The 17,903-nt window shown below is 40.6% G+C and overlaps 1 protein-coding gene across 4 annotated transcripts in view; it reads left to right on the plus strand.

Moving 5' to 3' along the window:
- The window catches only part of Sncaip (synuclein alpha interacting protein), a 136,614-nt gene extending 120,710 nt beyond the window's left edge, over positions 1-15,904 (plus strand). For 3 of the 4 annotated variants that reach the window (XM_051200814.1, XM_051200815.1, XM_051200816.1), the window contains exons 9-12: positions 5,075-5,167; positions 5,718-6,777; positions 7,957-8,027; positions 15,293-15,904. In XM_051200814.1, coding sequence (XP_051056771.1) covers positions 5,075-5,167; positions 5,718-6,777; positions 7,957-8,027; positions 15,293-15,377 — 1,309 coding nt within the window. In that variant the 3' untranslated portion in view covers positions 15,378-15,904. The remainder of the gene's footprint in view (positions 1-5,074; positions 5,168-5,717; positions 6,778-7,956; positions 8,028-15,292) is intronic. The other variant, XM_051200817.1, reaches the window with a different exon arrangement.
- Positions 15,905-17,903: the final 1,999 nt, after the last annotated feature.

A 17,903-nucleotide genomic window follows, 5' to 3' on the forward strand; every position in this document is an offset into this window, starting at 1 on the left:
AGAGCTCCCTTCATTCTAGTTACAAAGAGAGTTTGGGCATTCTCATCTTGTCTTCCTCCATCCTACTATGCTCACAGCCTGTGTTCATGCTTAATATACCAGGTCTGAAGAAGCAAATGGTATTAAGCTGTGGAGCGCCGAGCAAGCTCACCAAACGGGATTCCAGTCATTGTGGGGAGGGAGCATTGGCCTTCGTTCCTACCACTTCAGGGACATATCATAGCAAGGCTTGAACAGCACACTAACATCCTCACCATGTAGGAAATCACGAAGAGTGTGGGAGAGGGAAAGCTAGAAATGGCTCTGCTTTCAGTTTTCTCATTAAGGAAAGTGTGTCTTTGGGAAACAACAGACCTAAGTGTCTTAAAACCCAGCAGCAGAAAATTTCTTGGGAAAAATGAAGCTGAGTTATAATTAGCTTTCAGAATATAAACGTCACTTCTTAAAGTCAGTCCTTTGCTTGATGGATTACTAGACTGGGATACATTGCCTATCAGGTGTCAGAGAAGCATTTCTGGAAGGTGACTACAACTTAACTTCTTGAAAAAGATGGGCTGGGATACAGATACATCAGGTAGGAGTCAAGAAAGACAGAGTTACTGTTAGGAACCAACCTCAGTCCTTAGAAATCTTACAGATCACACAAGAGCTGCCATATTGAGGGAAATTTCATGGTAATTAGAATCAGGATTCCAAAAAGTTTGACAGATTAGAAAGACAAAGACAAAAACCATTAAGCATTAAACTAAATTTTAGAAAAAAAAACATAAAATCTTATTTTTATAATATATGCATATTTATATACATTTATAATATATTTACAATATAGTCCAGTATAATATAGTGAGTGATGAATCTACTCTAGTTTTTAGAAATTATTTTTATGTTATGTGCATGAATGTTTTGCCCGTCTGTTTGTCTGTGCACTATGTGTGTGCCTGTTGCCCAGAGACCAGAATATGGTATCATCAGATCTCCTGGAACTAGAATTGCAAACAGTTGTGAGTGCTGGAAACCAACCAGGGTCCTCTGGAAGAACAGCCAGTGCTTTTAGCCACGGAGCCATCTCTCCAGCCTTCTACCAGAGTTTAGTAAGAAAAACAAATGTATCCTATTTACAACTTACTTGGATGACAAAATGGCCAGGATGGATAAGAGACCTTAATTGGTTGCTGATATGGGTCATACAGAATAATGATGCCTTGGACCCCCTGTGCCTTCCCTGAGCTCAGGCAACCTCTTATCTCTCCACACGCCCTCTTTTGCCTCAGGATGCAAGCCTCTAATGTCCTTCATGTTGCTAGCACGTAAAGTAATCTGAGTTTAAAGCCTAAAGTATAAAAGATTTCCTCCAAGAATCCTCTGTCAGTTAAACAAAACTTCTCCATGACAGGTGAGCCTGGGCAGACTTCAAGATCTCACTGTAGCTGAAGGAAGAATGTATATTAGTTAACAACTCAATAACTCACTAGGTTATTTTTCCACAATGAACAGACTCTTACATAAGTCTTTATATATTTCCAGAGCTTTCTGAATAAAAGAGTAATTAGAATAAGATGTGTGCACTTTGAAAGTAGAGGGGCTGGGGTTATAACTCAGTAGTACAGCACTTGCCTGACACGCAGAGACCCTGGGTTCAATCCTAAAATCTTGGGGGTGTAAGGAAATTGTTACTCAAATGTCTTCCCACAAATGCTGTAGCATAATCCACTCCCTCTAGTGATGAATGGATGTACTCAGAACTTTAGAACCATCCCAAGAATATTTCTCCTAAAATTTCACACCCAGAAAATAGATTTTTTTTCAAACTCAGCTTTTATGCCATGGACTCTGAAACTTTTTATGAGTTGCATAGCTATTTTTCTGTTGGTGAACTTTGCAAATTCCAGGTCCTGGCTACTCTCTCTGTGAGTTACCCTAGAATAAGTGAGCCCTGTATACTGTCAGATGGCAACCAATCAGTTGTCTCAAAATCCAGATGCTGTGGTCAAATAGTGTTAGCCCAGTGACAAGATAAAATACATGAGGTACATAATACACAAAAGGGCACTGGCCTTTTGTGTATTATGTACTTGAGTGAGGTGAGCAAACCCAGAAGTGTAAAGAGAAGTCCCATGAAGCAACTACAGAGCTCCGTACCTTTATGTGTGGGACACTAGTAAACAAGGAAGGGAGGAAGCATTTCCAAAACTTGAAAACACCTGAGATTTCCCCACCATGAGCTCTGGGGACAGATAGCCTTGAGTGCTTCTCCTTCTTAGAATACTGTTACCAGATCCTTTATAGACATTGCTACTGTCTAGAAATGGCAAAACTCAACTCTACTGTATTTGGAATAGAATTCTGTCTCACCAGAAAGGTACTAAACCCTAATATTTCAGCGTAGCCTTAGTTGGAAATCAGATATTCACAGAAGATATCAAGTCACAGTGGGGTCTTAAGGGTGAGTTGAGTCCCTATAAATAATAGAGAGGGCCATACACATAGAGGCTATGTCATATGAACATGAAGGCAGGGTTCACGGGGAAATATCCACAAACCATGGAACCAGAGTTTGCCAGTAAAATCTCAGGCATGGGATAGACACCATCATGGCCCTCGGAAGGGACCAACATGAATGACAACTTTATCTCAGATGACTTAGGCCTCTCAAACTGTAAATTAATAAATTGCTGTTGTCTGGAGCTGGAGAAATGGTGCAATAGTTAAAAGTACATGATGCTCACACAGAAGACCATTCCCAGCATCTACATCATGGGGTTCAAGGGATCTGACACCTCTGATGGTGCATGGCACACATATATGCATGCAAGTGCTCACACAGACGCAAAATAAAAACTAAGAAATCTTTTTAACATTTCCTTTTGTTTAAACCACCAGACTTGTGGTACCCTTACAGCAATCCCAGCACACTGACATGGTACAAAAACACAGTTGTGTCTCCATGATTGAAGCTGACTGAGCCTTTCTGGATGCTTCCTTCAAATCTAGAGACTAAGAGTGCCCTCCATGTTTCTTGTGTTCCAGCTGACAGTCAACGGATGTCAAATGGGATTTTTAAAATTCTGTCATAATTTCTAAAAGACACCAAATTTAAAAGTCAACTGTACAATCTTTCTCTACTGACTTTTGAGTGTGTACCTTTCCCTAGTCCACTAGCTCATTCGTGTTCTCAGGGTGCTTAATGATGTCTGTGTTCCTGTTTGACTTTACACATTTTTTGTTTTATTTATTTTCTGTGTATGGGTGGTTTGTCTGCACATATGTCTATGGACCATGTCTGTGCCTAGTGCCTAAAGGCCACTGGATCCCCTGGAACTGGAGTTATACATGGTTACAAGCCACTATGTGGGGGCTATGATTCAAACCCAGGTCCTCTGGAAGAGTAGTTAGTACTCTTAACTGCTGATCCATCACTCAGTCCCTATTTCTGTCTCTTAAAATACCACACACACACACACACACACACACACACACACACACACACACACACGATATGTATCCCAGCTAGCAAAGTGGGATGTATTTAGTCAGCAAATGGTAAACTGGGCAAAGCCTGCTCACCACCTATTTTTGCAAGTAGTTTGATTGGCACACAGCTGAACTTGTTCATCTGTGTGTTATGCGAGGTTAAAGTTATGCTGCAAGGACAGAGTCGAATATTTGTTCTAAAATTTTAGTGACTTGCAAGCCTAAAGTGTGGGCTATATAGTCCATTAGAGTTTTCTAGGATTTTCTTTGGGAAACTGTGGTTTGTTTTTATTATTGTTGTTAAAGATTTATTTTGGTACTTAATTTATTCATATGTGTGAGAGTCTGCATGCACATCCATGTTTCACGTGTGTTCAGGTCATAATCGAGACCAGAAAAGAGGTATTGGTTCCCCTAACTGAAATTACAAGTTACCAGGGTGGGTGACCCAGGGTGGGTGCTGGGAATCAAACTCAGGTCCCCTAGACAAGCATCAAGTGCTCTTAGCCTCTGAGCCACCTGTCCAGCCCCATGACTAAGTTTGAATCAGTGAGTTTGTCAGAATTGGTGAGATGAAATAATGTTACAGACAGGGCTTGGTTTTGGAGATGAATGATGAGAGATAATGCTAACTGCTTCTAAGAAAAAGATGCTTGGGACTTGTGGAAGATGTTATCAGGCCCTGACTTCACAAAAGTACTTTTAGACAAGCATAGCTGTTGAGTATATGCAGTAGGCCCTGCAAGAATATGAACACCAGGCTTCCTCTAGTGCATACTAAAGATAAGGTAGTCATTGCAAAAACACTTACAAACCCCATTTAGTTTTATACCCTGGCTCATGAGAGCTGCTACCATTTTGATGCTAACCATATAAGTTTCCTATTATTTTTAACAAATTTTCACAAAATTAGTGACAACATAGAACAAGTTTGCCTTACATTTTTATAAGTTAGGATTAATACTGCTTACTGTGTTCAATAAATGCTTCTCAATCCTGTAGAATAAGAGTCAGTTTGCTTTAATCCCAGCATTTGGAAAGCTGAGGCAGAAGATCTATGAGTTCAAGACTGGCCCAGTCTAAATGGTAGCTGAACCATGAGCTTCAAGTTCAATGAGAAACCCTGTCTCAAATACTCAGGTGGAAAGGAAGACATTTAACATCAACTTCTGGTCTCCATGTGCACACACATATGTGCAAACACACACAAAGGAGACTATTACATATAGTGTTTTTTTAAATATTCTTTTTCACTTGAGACTAGTAGAGTATAATATACACATACAAATATTAGAGAAGTTTTTTGTATGTCCATAAATATTCAGTATCAAATAATATTGATTTCATGGTTGTCATTGCAGAAATTAAAATTCCTTCACTCTTACTGATAAGCTATTGATTTCCTCACAGCTTGTCACCATTGTGAACAATAAATGTCTTTTTTAACACCTTGAGAAACTTTCTGAACCACAAAATGAAGACCAAACACTTTTTAAGGCTTTTGAACAGATTGCCATCTACTACCTTCTCATGAAGATCCTTCTCCCTCTAGTTTTGGCAGTGGTCACGCATCAAACATATGTTCTTTGATTGTTTCCTGCAGGCAAACAGTGGAGCGTGTCACATTGCAGAGCCAACTCCAACAACTTTTAGAAGCCCAAAAATCAGAGGGCAAATCACTCCCTTCCTCGCCTAGGTAATACCAGTTGTGTTGGTATTTGAATTGTTGGGTATTTGTATTCTTCAAATCCTCCTCTAGTATTTAATATTTTTCAAGAAAATAACAACAAAAAACAGTCTACCCTTATAATAAATTAAAAGATATCACAATGAAAAGTCTATGTCTGGGGGGTCACAGGACCTGAAGTGATCTCTAGCTTTTCTATTTCTTTATGCCACAATTACAAACAAGTCATGTTCTCCTTTGTTGCTTGACCTGTGAAATGAGAATAAGGACATATAGCTTTATTAGTTTGTTGAAAACAGAAGTGAGGAAATTCATATTAAGTGGTAGGTAAACAATACAACAGACAAATTTTGTATCTATGAAGTTTTGGGTGTGATATACTCTGGCTACAGATAGAATGGATTCTTTGCTAATTAGTCTGAAAAAACATTGAGTAACTCCAATCTTGTTTTCCATAAATTGTTCATTATGATTTAATATGTTAAAGGTCGTGCAAGGACTTATGGCTGCATTTAATGCAGTAGGAAATCATCTCACATTTCCTTCATCTTCCTTTCAGTTCACCCTCCTCACCAGCTTCTAGAAAGTCCCAGTGGAAAATTCTAGATGCAGATGATGAGGCTACAGGCAAGAGCAAACCAGGGGCCCAGGAGGGAATACAAGTTCTTGGAAGCTTATCAGCATCCAGCAGGGCTAGAACCAAAGGAAAAGATGAAGACTCTGATAAAATCCTACGACAGTTATTGGGGAAAGAAATATCAGAGAATGTCTGCACCCAGGAAAAGCTGTCGTTGGAATTCCAAGATGCTCAGGCATCCTCTAGGAATTTGAAAAAGATACCTCTAGAGAAAAGGGAGCTGAAGCTAGCCAGGCTGAGGCAGCTGATGCAGCGATCATTGAGCGAATCTGATACTGACTCAAACAACTCCGAAGACCCCAAAAATACTCCTGTAAGAAAAGCAGACAGGCCCAGGCCACAGCCCATTGTGGAGAGTGTGGAGAATATGGACAGCACAGAAAGCTTACACCTAATGATAAAGAAACACTCTCTGGCATCAGGACGCAGGTTTCCTTTCAGTACGAAGGCCTCCAAATCCCTGGATGGACACAGCCCATCTCCCACTTCAGAGAGCAGTGAACCAGACTTGGACTCCCATTGTCCAGGCTTAGGGATGACTTCTCCAACCCAGCCTTCTGGAGACCCCAGTCAGTCCAGTCCTGACAGCTCCACTGCCCAGAAAATTGCCACCAGCCCCAAGAGTGCCCTCAAGTCTCCATCATCCAAGCGCCGAACATCCCAAAACTCAAAACTCCGAGTTACCTTTGAGGAGCCTGTTGTGCAAGCAGAGCAAACTAGCCTTGAACTAAATGGAGAAAAAGACAGAGATAAGGGCAGGGCCCCCCAGAGGACTAGTGAATCAGGGGAACACATGAAAAGGCCTTTTGGAACCTTCCGATCCATCATGGAGACTTTAAGTGGTAATCAAAACAACAATAATAACTACCAGCCAGCCAACCAGCTGAAGACCTGCACACTGCCCTTAACATCACTTGGAAGGAAGACAGCAGATAACAAGGGAAACCCTGTGAGCCCTGCTAGCAAAGGAAAGAACAAGGCAGTGAGTGCTATTTGCAGACTGTGCTTGTATTACTTTTCATTGATTGTGTTATTGCTAAAGCCCAGGTTACTGACTTGTGCCACCTTCAGAGGGTCACCCCAAATTTCAAAAATCCATATATTTTGTAATGAAATGTTCCAGGTTAAAATATATAGCCTTTCACTTCCTTTAAAGAGAAGTGGGTTAAAAAAATAATAATAATCGTCAATTAAGTCCAATCCCTTTTTCTTGTGCTTAGGGCTTTAGAGATTGTAAGCTAGGAGGCATTTATACAAGATGAAACCACCAGTCAGCATAAAGTCAGCCCTTTGTTGGCACTGATTCGGCCTTGGGAGGAAGAGCTTGTTCTTGTGGACTGGGTACTCCCAGGCCCAGCTTAAAGGCACATAAACAGAAACCCTATTTCTAAACTACTCAACTCAAATGACCTTTGAAATGAATCTCTCCCACCCCCAGGGACTGCCACATGGCATGATACTACACAGACCTCTAAGTGTTGATTAGATACTGGAGAGACTGAAGTGCTTGCCAGTATATAGGAGATGGTAGGATGCACTGTGAAGTCATTTATAACAGCATTTCTTGGAAACCCATCTGTAATTCACATCCCATGAGGAACAGATAGGAACAACATTTTAGACAATGATTTCTGCATGCTCTGTGCTTGCCATGCCACCAAAAACAATATAGCAGCCAAAATGCAAAATCTTCCTGTGGAAGGAATGCCTATTCACTATTGTATTTACTAAACCACCCAGTAGTGTCCAAAGCCTACCATTTTTCTTCGTTGGGTTGTTAAACATAGTCTTAAGAACAGTCTGTATTTCTTACTGTGATACCAAATCCAGTTTTAGTTAATATCTGTTCAGCTGCCTCATCACTGACTTAACTCATCTACCAACTCAGTTGCTATGAAACACTTTACCATGTATTTGTTTCATCTAAAAAGGATACACTCCAGCTAAGATACCAGACTTTTTGCATTAAAAACTTAAAGCCTATTTTTTTTCTAAATAATTTAATAAGAGTCTCAGAATCGGCAATAGCTCTAAAATCATTTCCACAGTTTCCCAAGAACCTTCCCTCTAATGTGTCCTGCATGCCTTGCATTAACCGGGACCTGTGCATGGGATGAGCTTGTTGCATGTCTTCAGATAATTCTTAATTGCACTTCTCTAGGGGATGTACAGCAGCTGTATCCATCTTCCCTCTAATGTGCTGGTTGAAGAGCATCTGCGTGACTATGCACGGTATGTGGCATGCGGTGCACTGTGAGGCACTGTCATGCCTTTGCTTGGCATTGCATGAGCTTTGAAATGATGCATCTGCAACACTTTTAAGCAGGGGATAAACACCAAGGGGGAAGACACTTACAACTCTCTCTCCACCAGAGAGACATGGGTTCAGGTGGCAACTAGGTCCTGAGAAGGTACTGGTAGCCATTGGAGGGGCTTTATCTTAGCGTCAGTCGGGAGAATGTACTCTGTGCACAAACTCACCATGTTTTTCAGTTGACTTTGGACTTCAATATGCATTTTATGGGAGCATGGTGCCAAGTAAGAATAGAAATTAGGTTTAGTCATAGGTAGAGGGAGTCAGCTATCCGACAGAAATCAGAAAAGTTGGAGTGTGAGCTGGGGCTTCAGACTTTCATCATCCTCTCTTAATCTCGGGAGAAGCATGTCTCTGCCTCTGCAGAAGCTTTCTCGCTTAGCACAGTGAACCACTTCCAGTCCAGAAGCCATTCCAATGAAGGTCTACCGATAAAATAAGGGTCTTCTTCCAGCAAAATGTTCATAAGTCCAAATGCATGGACTATGTATGTACAAGAAAGAGGAGCCCGTGGCCAGTGACTGGGACTCTTCCTTGGGCATGTGTTTGCAGACCTGGCAGAAGTGGGTGAAGTGACAGGGAATAGCCTAAGATAATGTGATCAGTGCCTTTTGACTGGCTTATCTGAGAAGTGTTTAACCTCAAAACCCATTTTAAAAGCAAACTGTTGGTTCTAAAACATTTCAATAATTTAAAAACCATGACATGGTATTCAGCATTCCTCCAAAATCCCCCAAAGAATGTGTTTACTATACATACACATTTTAGTTCAAAATACTAAATTTCCAGATTTTTCTCTTTTTTTTTCCCCTCCATAGATCAAATTTAGTCTGTTTATGTCTATGTCCAGTCTGGATAGGAAACAAATATTAGTCATGTTAGGAGATATCATCAGGGGTCTCATTAATTCAGTGCATGGAAGGAACAACCTTAGACTCTTAATGGTCACTAGTGACCAGCTGACACTAGCAGATAGTCTAAATGCAAAGCCAGGACTGCTTCCAGTCATCCTGTGACAGAGGTCCCTGTTCAGTGCCAGTGTTAGAGATGGGAAAGCTCTTTGTCCTTCCGAACATTGGCACTATCCCGCTTCTGTTCCTAGTCCCCTATTATACCTTCTCCTGTGCCTGTCAAGGGGTTGGATGTGTCTTCTTCATGTCTGGAAAATGCTGCCTTTGTCCCTGAGACAAGGCAGCACAAAGACTTGGCAAACTCCCTGGGAGCAGAGAGGAAAATGCCTCTCGTTTCTTCCAGGCTCCTACAGCAACTGGGAACAAGATAATTAGTGTCGCAACAGACTCTTCCTGCCAGAAATATCTCACCCCGTCTTTTCACAAGAAAAGGAACAAAGCTGGGCATTTTATTGTAATAGGATTAGAAAACTTCAGAGCACAAAATGAGGTCATAGGGCCACTTGGATGTCTGAGATGAGTAGAGTACTTGCCTGCTGCACTTCAAGAGTGGTCCTTCCAAAGACTCAGTCATTAAGTTAGATTCACTGGCCTTGTGCAGTGACAAGGTTTGAATTCAATACCAAATGCTTAGAAAACACCAGCAGTATCTATAGTCAGTGTATTAAATAAGCACCCAGATCTCTTCCTCTCACTGCCCTGTATCCTCATATATATTTTACTATGGTTTTAGTTTAGCATGGGTTTCCATCAAAAAGAAGTCTAGTTTGTTTTTCATATTGGAGAGAATAAATTATTCCCAGTCTCTCTGTATCACATGTACACAGATAGCACAAGCCTGTCCCACTCCATGGAAGAGCCAAGAATGTCACTCTCTACTTGAAATATAGTCTCCTCTAAGGAACTGAGGCTAGAATGAAATGTTTAAATGGATAATACATAATCAACTCTACCTGGTTCCCGCAGCATTTACCTGAGTGCAATCACTGATCAGTGGTGACTTCAAATCTTGATATAAGGTCAAGCGGCTTCTTGAAATAGTGGAGGGCTGCCTTGACTTTGGGTGGTGATGTTGACAGCTCCCTGCTACTGAGCCTCTTGTTAGCAGATATTAGACAGTGGTCTTAGCTCCAGGACTCTGAAATCACAATCTAGTTTCTAAGCATTTTGTTTTCAACTTTTTTTAGTTAAAAAAAAAAAAAGTAGGGAGTCGGATAGTGGCAGCACACATGTGCCTTTAAACCTAGCACTGGGGAGGCAGAGGCAGGTAGATCTCTGAGTTTGGGGCCATCCTGGTCTATAGAGCAAGTTCCAAGATAGCCAGAGCTACATAGAGAAACCATGTCTCAAAAAAGAAAAAAAGAACTGGGATAGATATGTAAAATAAGAAAAAAATTAAAATAAATTTAAAAAAAGGAAGGAAGGAAGGAAGGAAGAAAAGAAGAAAGAAAAGGAAGGAAAGAGAAAGAAAAAAGTAGGAATAATAAATACAGCATTTTAAAGACTGTCATTCAACTCTATACAAGGCTTCTGATGACTACTTATTTTTCTAAATTGATCACAGGATGACTATCAAAGAGTCTAGATTTCAATGGCCTTTAAAAACAGCCTCCTAGCTGCTCAACTCCAGAAGATGACTTGATTTACAGGGAGTAGATGCATCTTTTCTATTTTCTTACAGAGGATAAGTTGACTTGGAGTTTTTACAACTCCGGGGGAATATTTGCAATCACTAATCTTAAAAGCCAGTTTGGGTCTGCCTGAGGAAGCTTGTTCCAGTCCTTGGCTACCTCCAATAACACCTTCTCTGACCACATGGCACTGTTTTCTGAAGGGTTAATACCCTAATCCTAGCACCAGATTCAGAGGACTCCTAAAAAAAAAAAAAAAAAAAAAAAAAAATACATGAAGCAGTCAAAACTGCTAGACTTTTATTTATTATTCATGAATTATAGCCACATTAAGAGTTATATATCCAGAGCCAAGAGCTAATGTCAAACATCTTACATTGATTTCAAGGTGCCCAGTGTTGCTTCAAAGAGTGTGATAGTTTGGGCCCAGGGCTGGGACTGATGTCCACTGTGTCACTGATCTGCTTGCCATTGCTCATAGAGGAGAAAGGAGAAATCTTCCTTGAAAACCAAAACCACCCCACCAGAATGCATTCTTTAGCATGCTGACCCAACTTAATGATAGAAGTCCTAAGACAAAAGCTCACTTCTCCATCTTCTCTCTGTTTTTCCCACTCCTGAAGGTCCCAGTTATGAATTAAGTCCAAGGAATAGAGTTGTCTTCCAGTATCATATCTATACCATAAGTCTGTCATTACTAAGGACATCTTCGGATATTATGAGAACAGGCCTACCCATAACCTCTCTGAAGGCTGAATTTTAGACATGCATGGATTGAATGAAATCAGCACAGATAAACCTTGTCTGAGCCACATCTTTTCAAATACATTACATCCTAACCGACTGACCAAAGTTTTCCCTCCTAGCTCCTCGCCTGACCTCCCCTTCTCCCAGATCAGCTTCTCTGTTTCCATTCAGCAAAGTGTTGGCCTCCTAGGGATAAACACCAAACATGGCATAACACGTTATAAGACTAGGCACAAACCCTCATGTCAAGGCTGGACAAAGCAATTCAGTAAAAGGAATTTTTTCTTTTCAAGACTGTTTTCTCTGTGCAACCCTGGCTGCCCTGGAATTTGCTTTGTAGAGCAAGCTAGCCTAGGACTCAGAGATCTACCCACCTGCCTCTGACTCCTAAGTGCTGGGATTAAAGGCATGTACCACCACTCCTAGCTGACAAAGCCATGCCTTTCTTCTAACATCTTTATCAACAATGCACATATTTGGGGGAACTGGGAAAATAGCTCAATCTGTTAAATACTTGCTGGGTAGACATGAACATTTGAACGTAGAACACACACTTTAAAAAAAAAAAAATCATAGTGGTAGGCTTGTACTCCCAGTGCTAGATCAATGGACAGGTAGACTCAACCTGTTCCATAGCCAACCAGACAACCAAAACCAATGAACCCAAACCAATGAGAAACCCCAAGCTCAGGAAAGCAGTTAGACATCTCTTGAGGAACACTTAAGGGTATTCTCTGGCCTCCATACACGTGTGTACACATGTGTATGTACTCACAACTCTACTAATGTAAATGTACCCACACGTGCACTCCCACACACAAAAAATACGTTTTCCTCAAAGTAAGGAATTGTCTCTGAACTTAGACAGGATCCGAATAAAAACTAACACCAGAGCTCACGAAAGCAGTCACCCTTCAGAGAAGCCTTGTATTCCCAGTGTCTGGCATATGGAAGAGGCTTCATAAATAAATATTTGGAAAGTAAAGGAGCCTAACAGAGGAAAAGTAGAAAAAAAAAAGAGGAAAAGAAAGCAGAACAAAATCTTGTCCTTAGTATCCTATGGAGAAGGGGGGAGGGTTACTATGCTCTATGGATACATTTGGATCCTATATACCCCTTCTGCAGTAAGCTTCAATTTGAGTATGATAGTATACATTTGATTTGAAACCACAACGACACCTTTCAATAGATAAACAGCATAGATAGGCTACAAGTAAAACTGTAAGACAGACACTTAGCAAACTCCTCTTTTGGTTAGCAGGGGGAATGTGAGGCAGGCTGCTGGCCATGGCACACTGATCCCATAAGTTTCTGCAGGATCGCCACGTGCTGTGGAAATACAGTGTGTGCCTAGATGACTCAGCACGCTGGAACACTTGAAAACCAGTTATTTAAATATAAGGCTCTCCTCCTTTTTAATTGTGGGCACTTAGAATGTGATTTCATATCCAAGAGTGAAATCAAGGCATAACAATTATCTGAATGTTTTGTGCCAGAATTGCCCACTTTTATACTTTTGAATTCTGGCAATTGAAGATTGAATAATTGAAGGATTCAGGGAAGACTGAGTTATTTTCATATTAAATGTCTCAAATCAGCAGTTTACTTGGTTTGGCCTTGGCTTTCTCTAATCAAACTAGGTTTTTCATGTGGAAAGAGGGTCCTCTTGAGGGTGTTCAAAGCCCCTATCTCAGAGCAAAGATGCCCTTTCAAAGGATGAGCTATAGTATCATTAACCTAGAAAGAAACTTTTTAACTTATTTAATTGACTTTTCATCAAGATTATATTAAGTACATATGGGTAATAATAACCAAAAAAAATATCTGTCTGGCAAATATGGCAGAAGGGCTGAGGAGACCCCACCCTTTTCTACGGAGCTATTTGCTGATAGATTTGAGGTGGAGAATAGCTGTTTTCAGATGCATACCTACTAGTAGTCCCTTCAGTGGCTTCCTCCAATCTAATGCTTAAATTAAACGGGACACAAACAAAAGCATGAATCTCAGAGAGGAACTGGTAGAGATGGGGAGCACACTGGTACAAATTGGGGAGAGAAGAGAGAATTGAGGGAGAAAGTAATGAGAATGTATTATATACATGTGTGAAGTTGTCCAAGAACAAACGTAATCAATAAAAAAGCTGCCCATCTTGAGCACTTCCCCCTCATCCACTACACATATTCTGAATCTGCTCTGCCCTTTTCTCTCAATTTTTCTTCAGTATTCTATATTTCTTCTTTTCTTTCTCTTTCTTTCTTTGTTTTCATTTGTTTGTTTTGTTTTGTTTTTCAAAACAGGGTTTCTCTGTATTGCTTTGGAGAGTGTCCTGGAACTTACTCTGTAGATCAGGCTGGCCTTGAACTCACAAAGATCTGCCTGCCTCTGCCTCCCGAGTGCTGGGATTAAAGGCATGCCTCACCAACTCCCAGCTAATAGTCTGTATTTCTAAACACAATGCTCGTAGAAATGGTCAGTCTCCCTGTCCTCTACTGGCATCCCACTATAGATGATAAAAATACGAATGCACTTGAAATAGCTCAGAAAATATTCCAGATGCTTTACACATCTCTGCTCTTTTAATCTTTACAATGATGTATATGACAGATACTATTATTATCCACATTTTGCACACTGGAAAAAGACATGGATGATTATGCATCTTGCCCAAGATTACACAGTAATGATGGTTATAAATTATGGAGCCAAGGTTTGAATTTGAACAGTCTGGCTCTAGAGTTCAGTCTAACAGTAAGTCCTATTTTATCCTTTCCCTCTCTCCCCTCCCCTTCCTCCCTCCTTTTTTTTTTTTTTTTTTTTTTTTTTTGTCTCCCTGAGGGTTGGATATTGAACCCAGGACTACATGCATTCTACCCAAACACCCTACCACTGAACTACATCCCTGACTGTCTCTTCTTATCAACCCACAAGGACTCAATCAGGGGGAACCCCAAGATATCCTCCTCTAAGTTCCATAGTTGCTTTTAAGTTTATACACATGAGCCCTTAGGGGACACACTCCAATCATGTCCAAGTCATACTAGTAAGCAAGCAGCAAGCATGGTTTTGAGATCATAAAGCCACACTTTTAGGTTTGTCCCGCATCCAAGTGTTAGAACCACCACCAGCAGCACGTGATTGTATCTTGTGTAGCAACAGTAAGTTGCTAAGTATGGAAAGGCTTGCCCAGGAACAAAGGCTAGCTCCTTTCTGGAAGCTTTTAAACAGGACACATCGAATACCTCACATCGAATACCTCGTGAAGATGAATGTATCTTATCCAGAGGAAAAAATCACTTACAAAAACTGTCTGTCCCTCTGTCTTCTCTTCCACAGACCTAGTAGAGAGTAAGTATTGAGCAGGAAACAGCACTCACGTTCCTGAGTTTCCTATTTCCCACATGTTCACCTATTTTCAGTCCTTCAACATGCCCCTCAGCAATCATCCCTAAATGACTCCAGCTTTCTGTGGAATTCAAAGTGTCACCAATGATTCCTTGTAAGGAAACTATAAAAAAAAAAAAAAAAACCCAACCAAACAAAAAACCCTCTTGCTTCCATTCAAGCCCAGCACTATACCTGCTATCATGTTTTTCTCTGATTAAGTCCCCTTGACTACAGAGTGTCTGGACTCCAATCAGTGTGGCTAAGAAATTGCTCCTGGAGCCAAATTCAAATGTGTTCAGTAAGTGTGCATTTTTAACATGATGGCTGCTTTCATTACAGTTAAACAGTGGCTTATATGAAGAGCAAATAATGTGCCTTCTGGAATGAAGTGCTCTTCAGGATGGTTTGGAGATAGATAATTTCCATTTTTGGTGAGCTGTTTAGTAGCATCGCCTTGTAACTTGACCATAGTTTTATCTAATTTTGGCCTGTGGTTTCTCTTCTACTTAGGCTTAATGACATCAATCGAAACATGAAGAAAACCTACAGCAGAAAGCACATTGCTGAGCCAGAATCAAAAGAACTCTTCTTATAGATCTTTTTTATTAGTCCTATGCATGCCCTACGGCCACCATTGGAAGTTCCTGGAGATGACTCACTGTGGCAATAAAACAGCACCTCACCAGCAGAACAGAATATCTGGATGCCTTAAGTTTATAACCTGAGACTCTTTCTCAGATACATTTTGGACCCTATCTGTACAAGGAACTTTTTTGTTTTTCCAGATGCTATTTAAAAACATGATTGGGCAATGTATGCATTGAAGCATTTGAAGTTCGGTTGATGCTGCCTTCTCAAAGCACATCCCCCAGGCTCTGACACCATTGGTGTTTTTGTCCGTTGCATGAGGATTTGCTGGTGTTAAGTGATATTTCCTTCCTACACAACAAGGGCAGCTTTGGCTCAGCTCCGTGAGGCTAGGTCGCTGGTATTATTTTCTGTCAAGAGTGTTTTTCTGTCATTTCTACTTTTTTAATAAAGAAACTTAAACATTGTTAATAGCCACGTCTGAGCACGGGGCCTCTACTTCCTATTAAATCTGTGACATTCTGATTTTTAAAAGGCTCTGGAAGTATTTTAATTGCTGACTGACACTCGATATCAAGAACAAACTGGTCTGTTTATCTCATTTCCTGGAGTGGAGGGGTCAAATAAAACATTCTATACTTCATTAAGCACAGAAAGATCAGACAAGAATGCGTCCTTCTGCCTTCTTAAAAGGCAGCGTTGACATGGGAAAACACTAATGACAACTAAAGATTTAGTCCTTTCTTGAGTCACTGATTTCTGCCTCCAACACGTCATGAGACTTGTCTAATCCCTGTGGGAGACAGTGTGGAGCCTAAGTTCATAACATCCTTGTTGTTGACATAGCCCCTTTAATCCCCATAAGCAATGACTTACAGGAAGGTTCATCTTATCGTGGAAAAATACATTTCTGTTGAAACTACAAGAGTTTTATTTTCAAAGTATTGCTGTGGCCTATGAGACACTCAGGTTGTTGCTTAAGAACAGACTGTCTTCTTACCAGCAGGAGTAGTACAAATACTGCTATAGTGATATCCCTGAAATGGCCCTGCCATCTAATGTGGATCACTGTGTGCACAGAGCAGGCCAAATGTCTGAATCTGCAAGGCTAGGCTTGCAAATGTGGGCCAACTTGATTTAATGAGACACGATGACATATAGGAGTTAATATTTGAGTGTCTTTTATGCATCAGCCACTATGTGGTGATATCACTGTTCCCATTTCATAGATTAGAAATGTAGCTTTGAAGACACGTAAGTTCTGTGTCCAAAGTTTACAACACTAGTTGATAGCAGATGAGACACTGGTCAAAATAAAAAGTAAAAATTAAAAAACGTGTTCATCATTCTTGCTGTACTATCCTTCAATCTTATGCTGTGTTATCTTCCTGGGACAAAGCCATGGATGGCTCTTTGGTCTTGGACAAGCAATGTTGCCTTCTTGTGAATTGGAAAATGGTAAGAACAACCTACATACACAGCTCAAAAGAAGGCTCCTGGTTGGACAGTAGTGGTGCTTGCTTTTAATCCCAGCACTTGGGAGACAGATAGACATATATCTATGGGTTAGAGGGCAGCCTGGCCTACAGAGTGAGTTCCAGAACAGCTAAGGCTACATAGAGAAATTCTGTCTCAAAAAAAAAAAATGAAAGAAGGAAAAGGAGGAGAAGGAGAAAGAAGAAGGGGAAGAAGAAGAAAGAAGAAGGAAGAAGAAGAGGAGGAGGAGAAGAAGAGGAAGAGGAAGAGGAAGAGGAAGAGGAAGAAGAAGAAGAAGAAGAAGAAGAAGAAGAAGAAGAAGAAGAAGAAGAAGAAGAAGAAGAAAGGAAGAAAGTCTGTAGACTTCCAGCAGTCTACAATGCAAGACATCTGTAAGTTTCAGTGAGGTCAATGTATCCTCACTTGGTTTGGGGACTTTGTCACTCATGCCCTATTTTCCTTCTTTATACTATTACTTGAGATTTTAACATAGAACACTAGGTAAATGCATATGAACAGCAACTTCCTGTTTCCTGTCTGATACAGATGAAGCCACAGGACCCACATAAGGAAGTAACATATAACTCTTGGCCCCAATCTCCAAAAAGTGATCCCTCTGTCCCCAAGAGGTCCCAATTTTCTTCTGAAACTGTTTTTAAATGTGGAAGGTGAAGGGTCTAAGCATTTTTGCAATACAGAGAATAATTAAACATAACAAAGAGGGGCTGGAGAGATGTCCCAGGGGTTAAGAATACTGATTGCTCTTACAGAGAACAAGGATTCAGTTCCCAACAGCCATACAGTGGTTCATAACCAGCTATAAATCTAGTACAAGATCTGATGTGATCTGACCTCTCCAGGCACCAGGCATGCACATGGTACACAGACATACATGCAGGCAAAGCATAAACAAGGAAATGTCAAGAGTTTGAGTGAATGAACTTCGACCTAGAAACCTCTACACTTCAACTGTGTAAAAATAACATTTAGATCACAGGATAATGAGTATGGCAGAGCAACAGGAGGAGTAAATCAGGAAGGTTGAGCAGACTTCTAC

Source organism: Phodopus roborovskii, unplaced genomic scaffold (genome assembly GCF_943737965.1).
Source record: "Phodopus roborovskii unplaced genomic scaffold, PHOROB, whole genome shotgun sequence".
In the NCBI taxonomy this organism is placed as follows: Eukaryota; Metazoa; Chordata; class Mammalia; order Rodentia; family Cricetidae; genus Phodopus; species Phodopus roborovskii.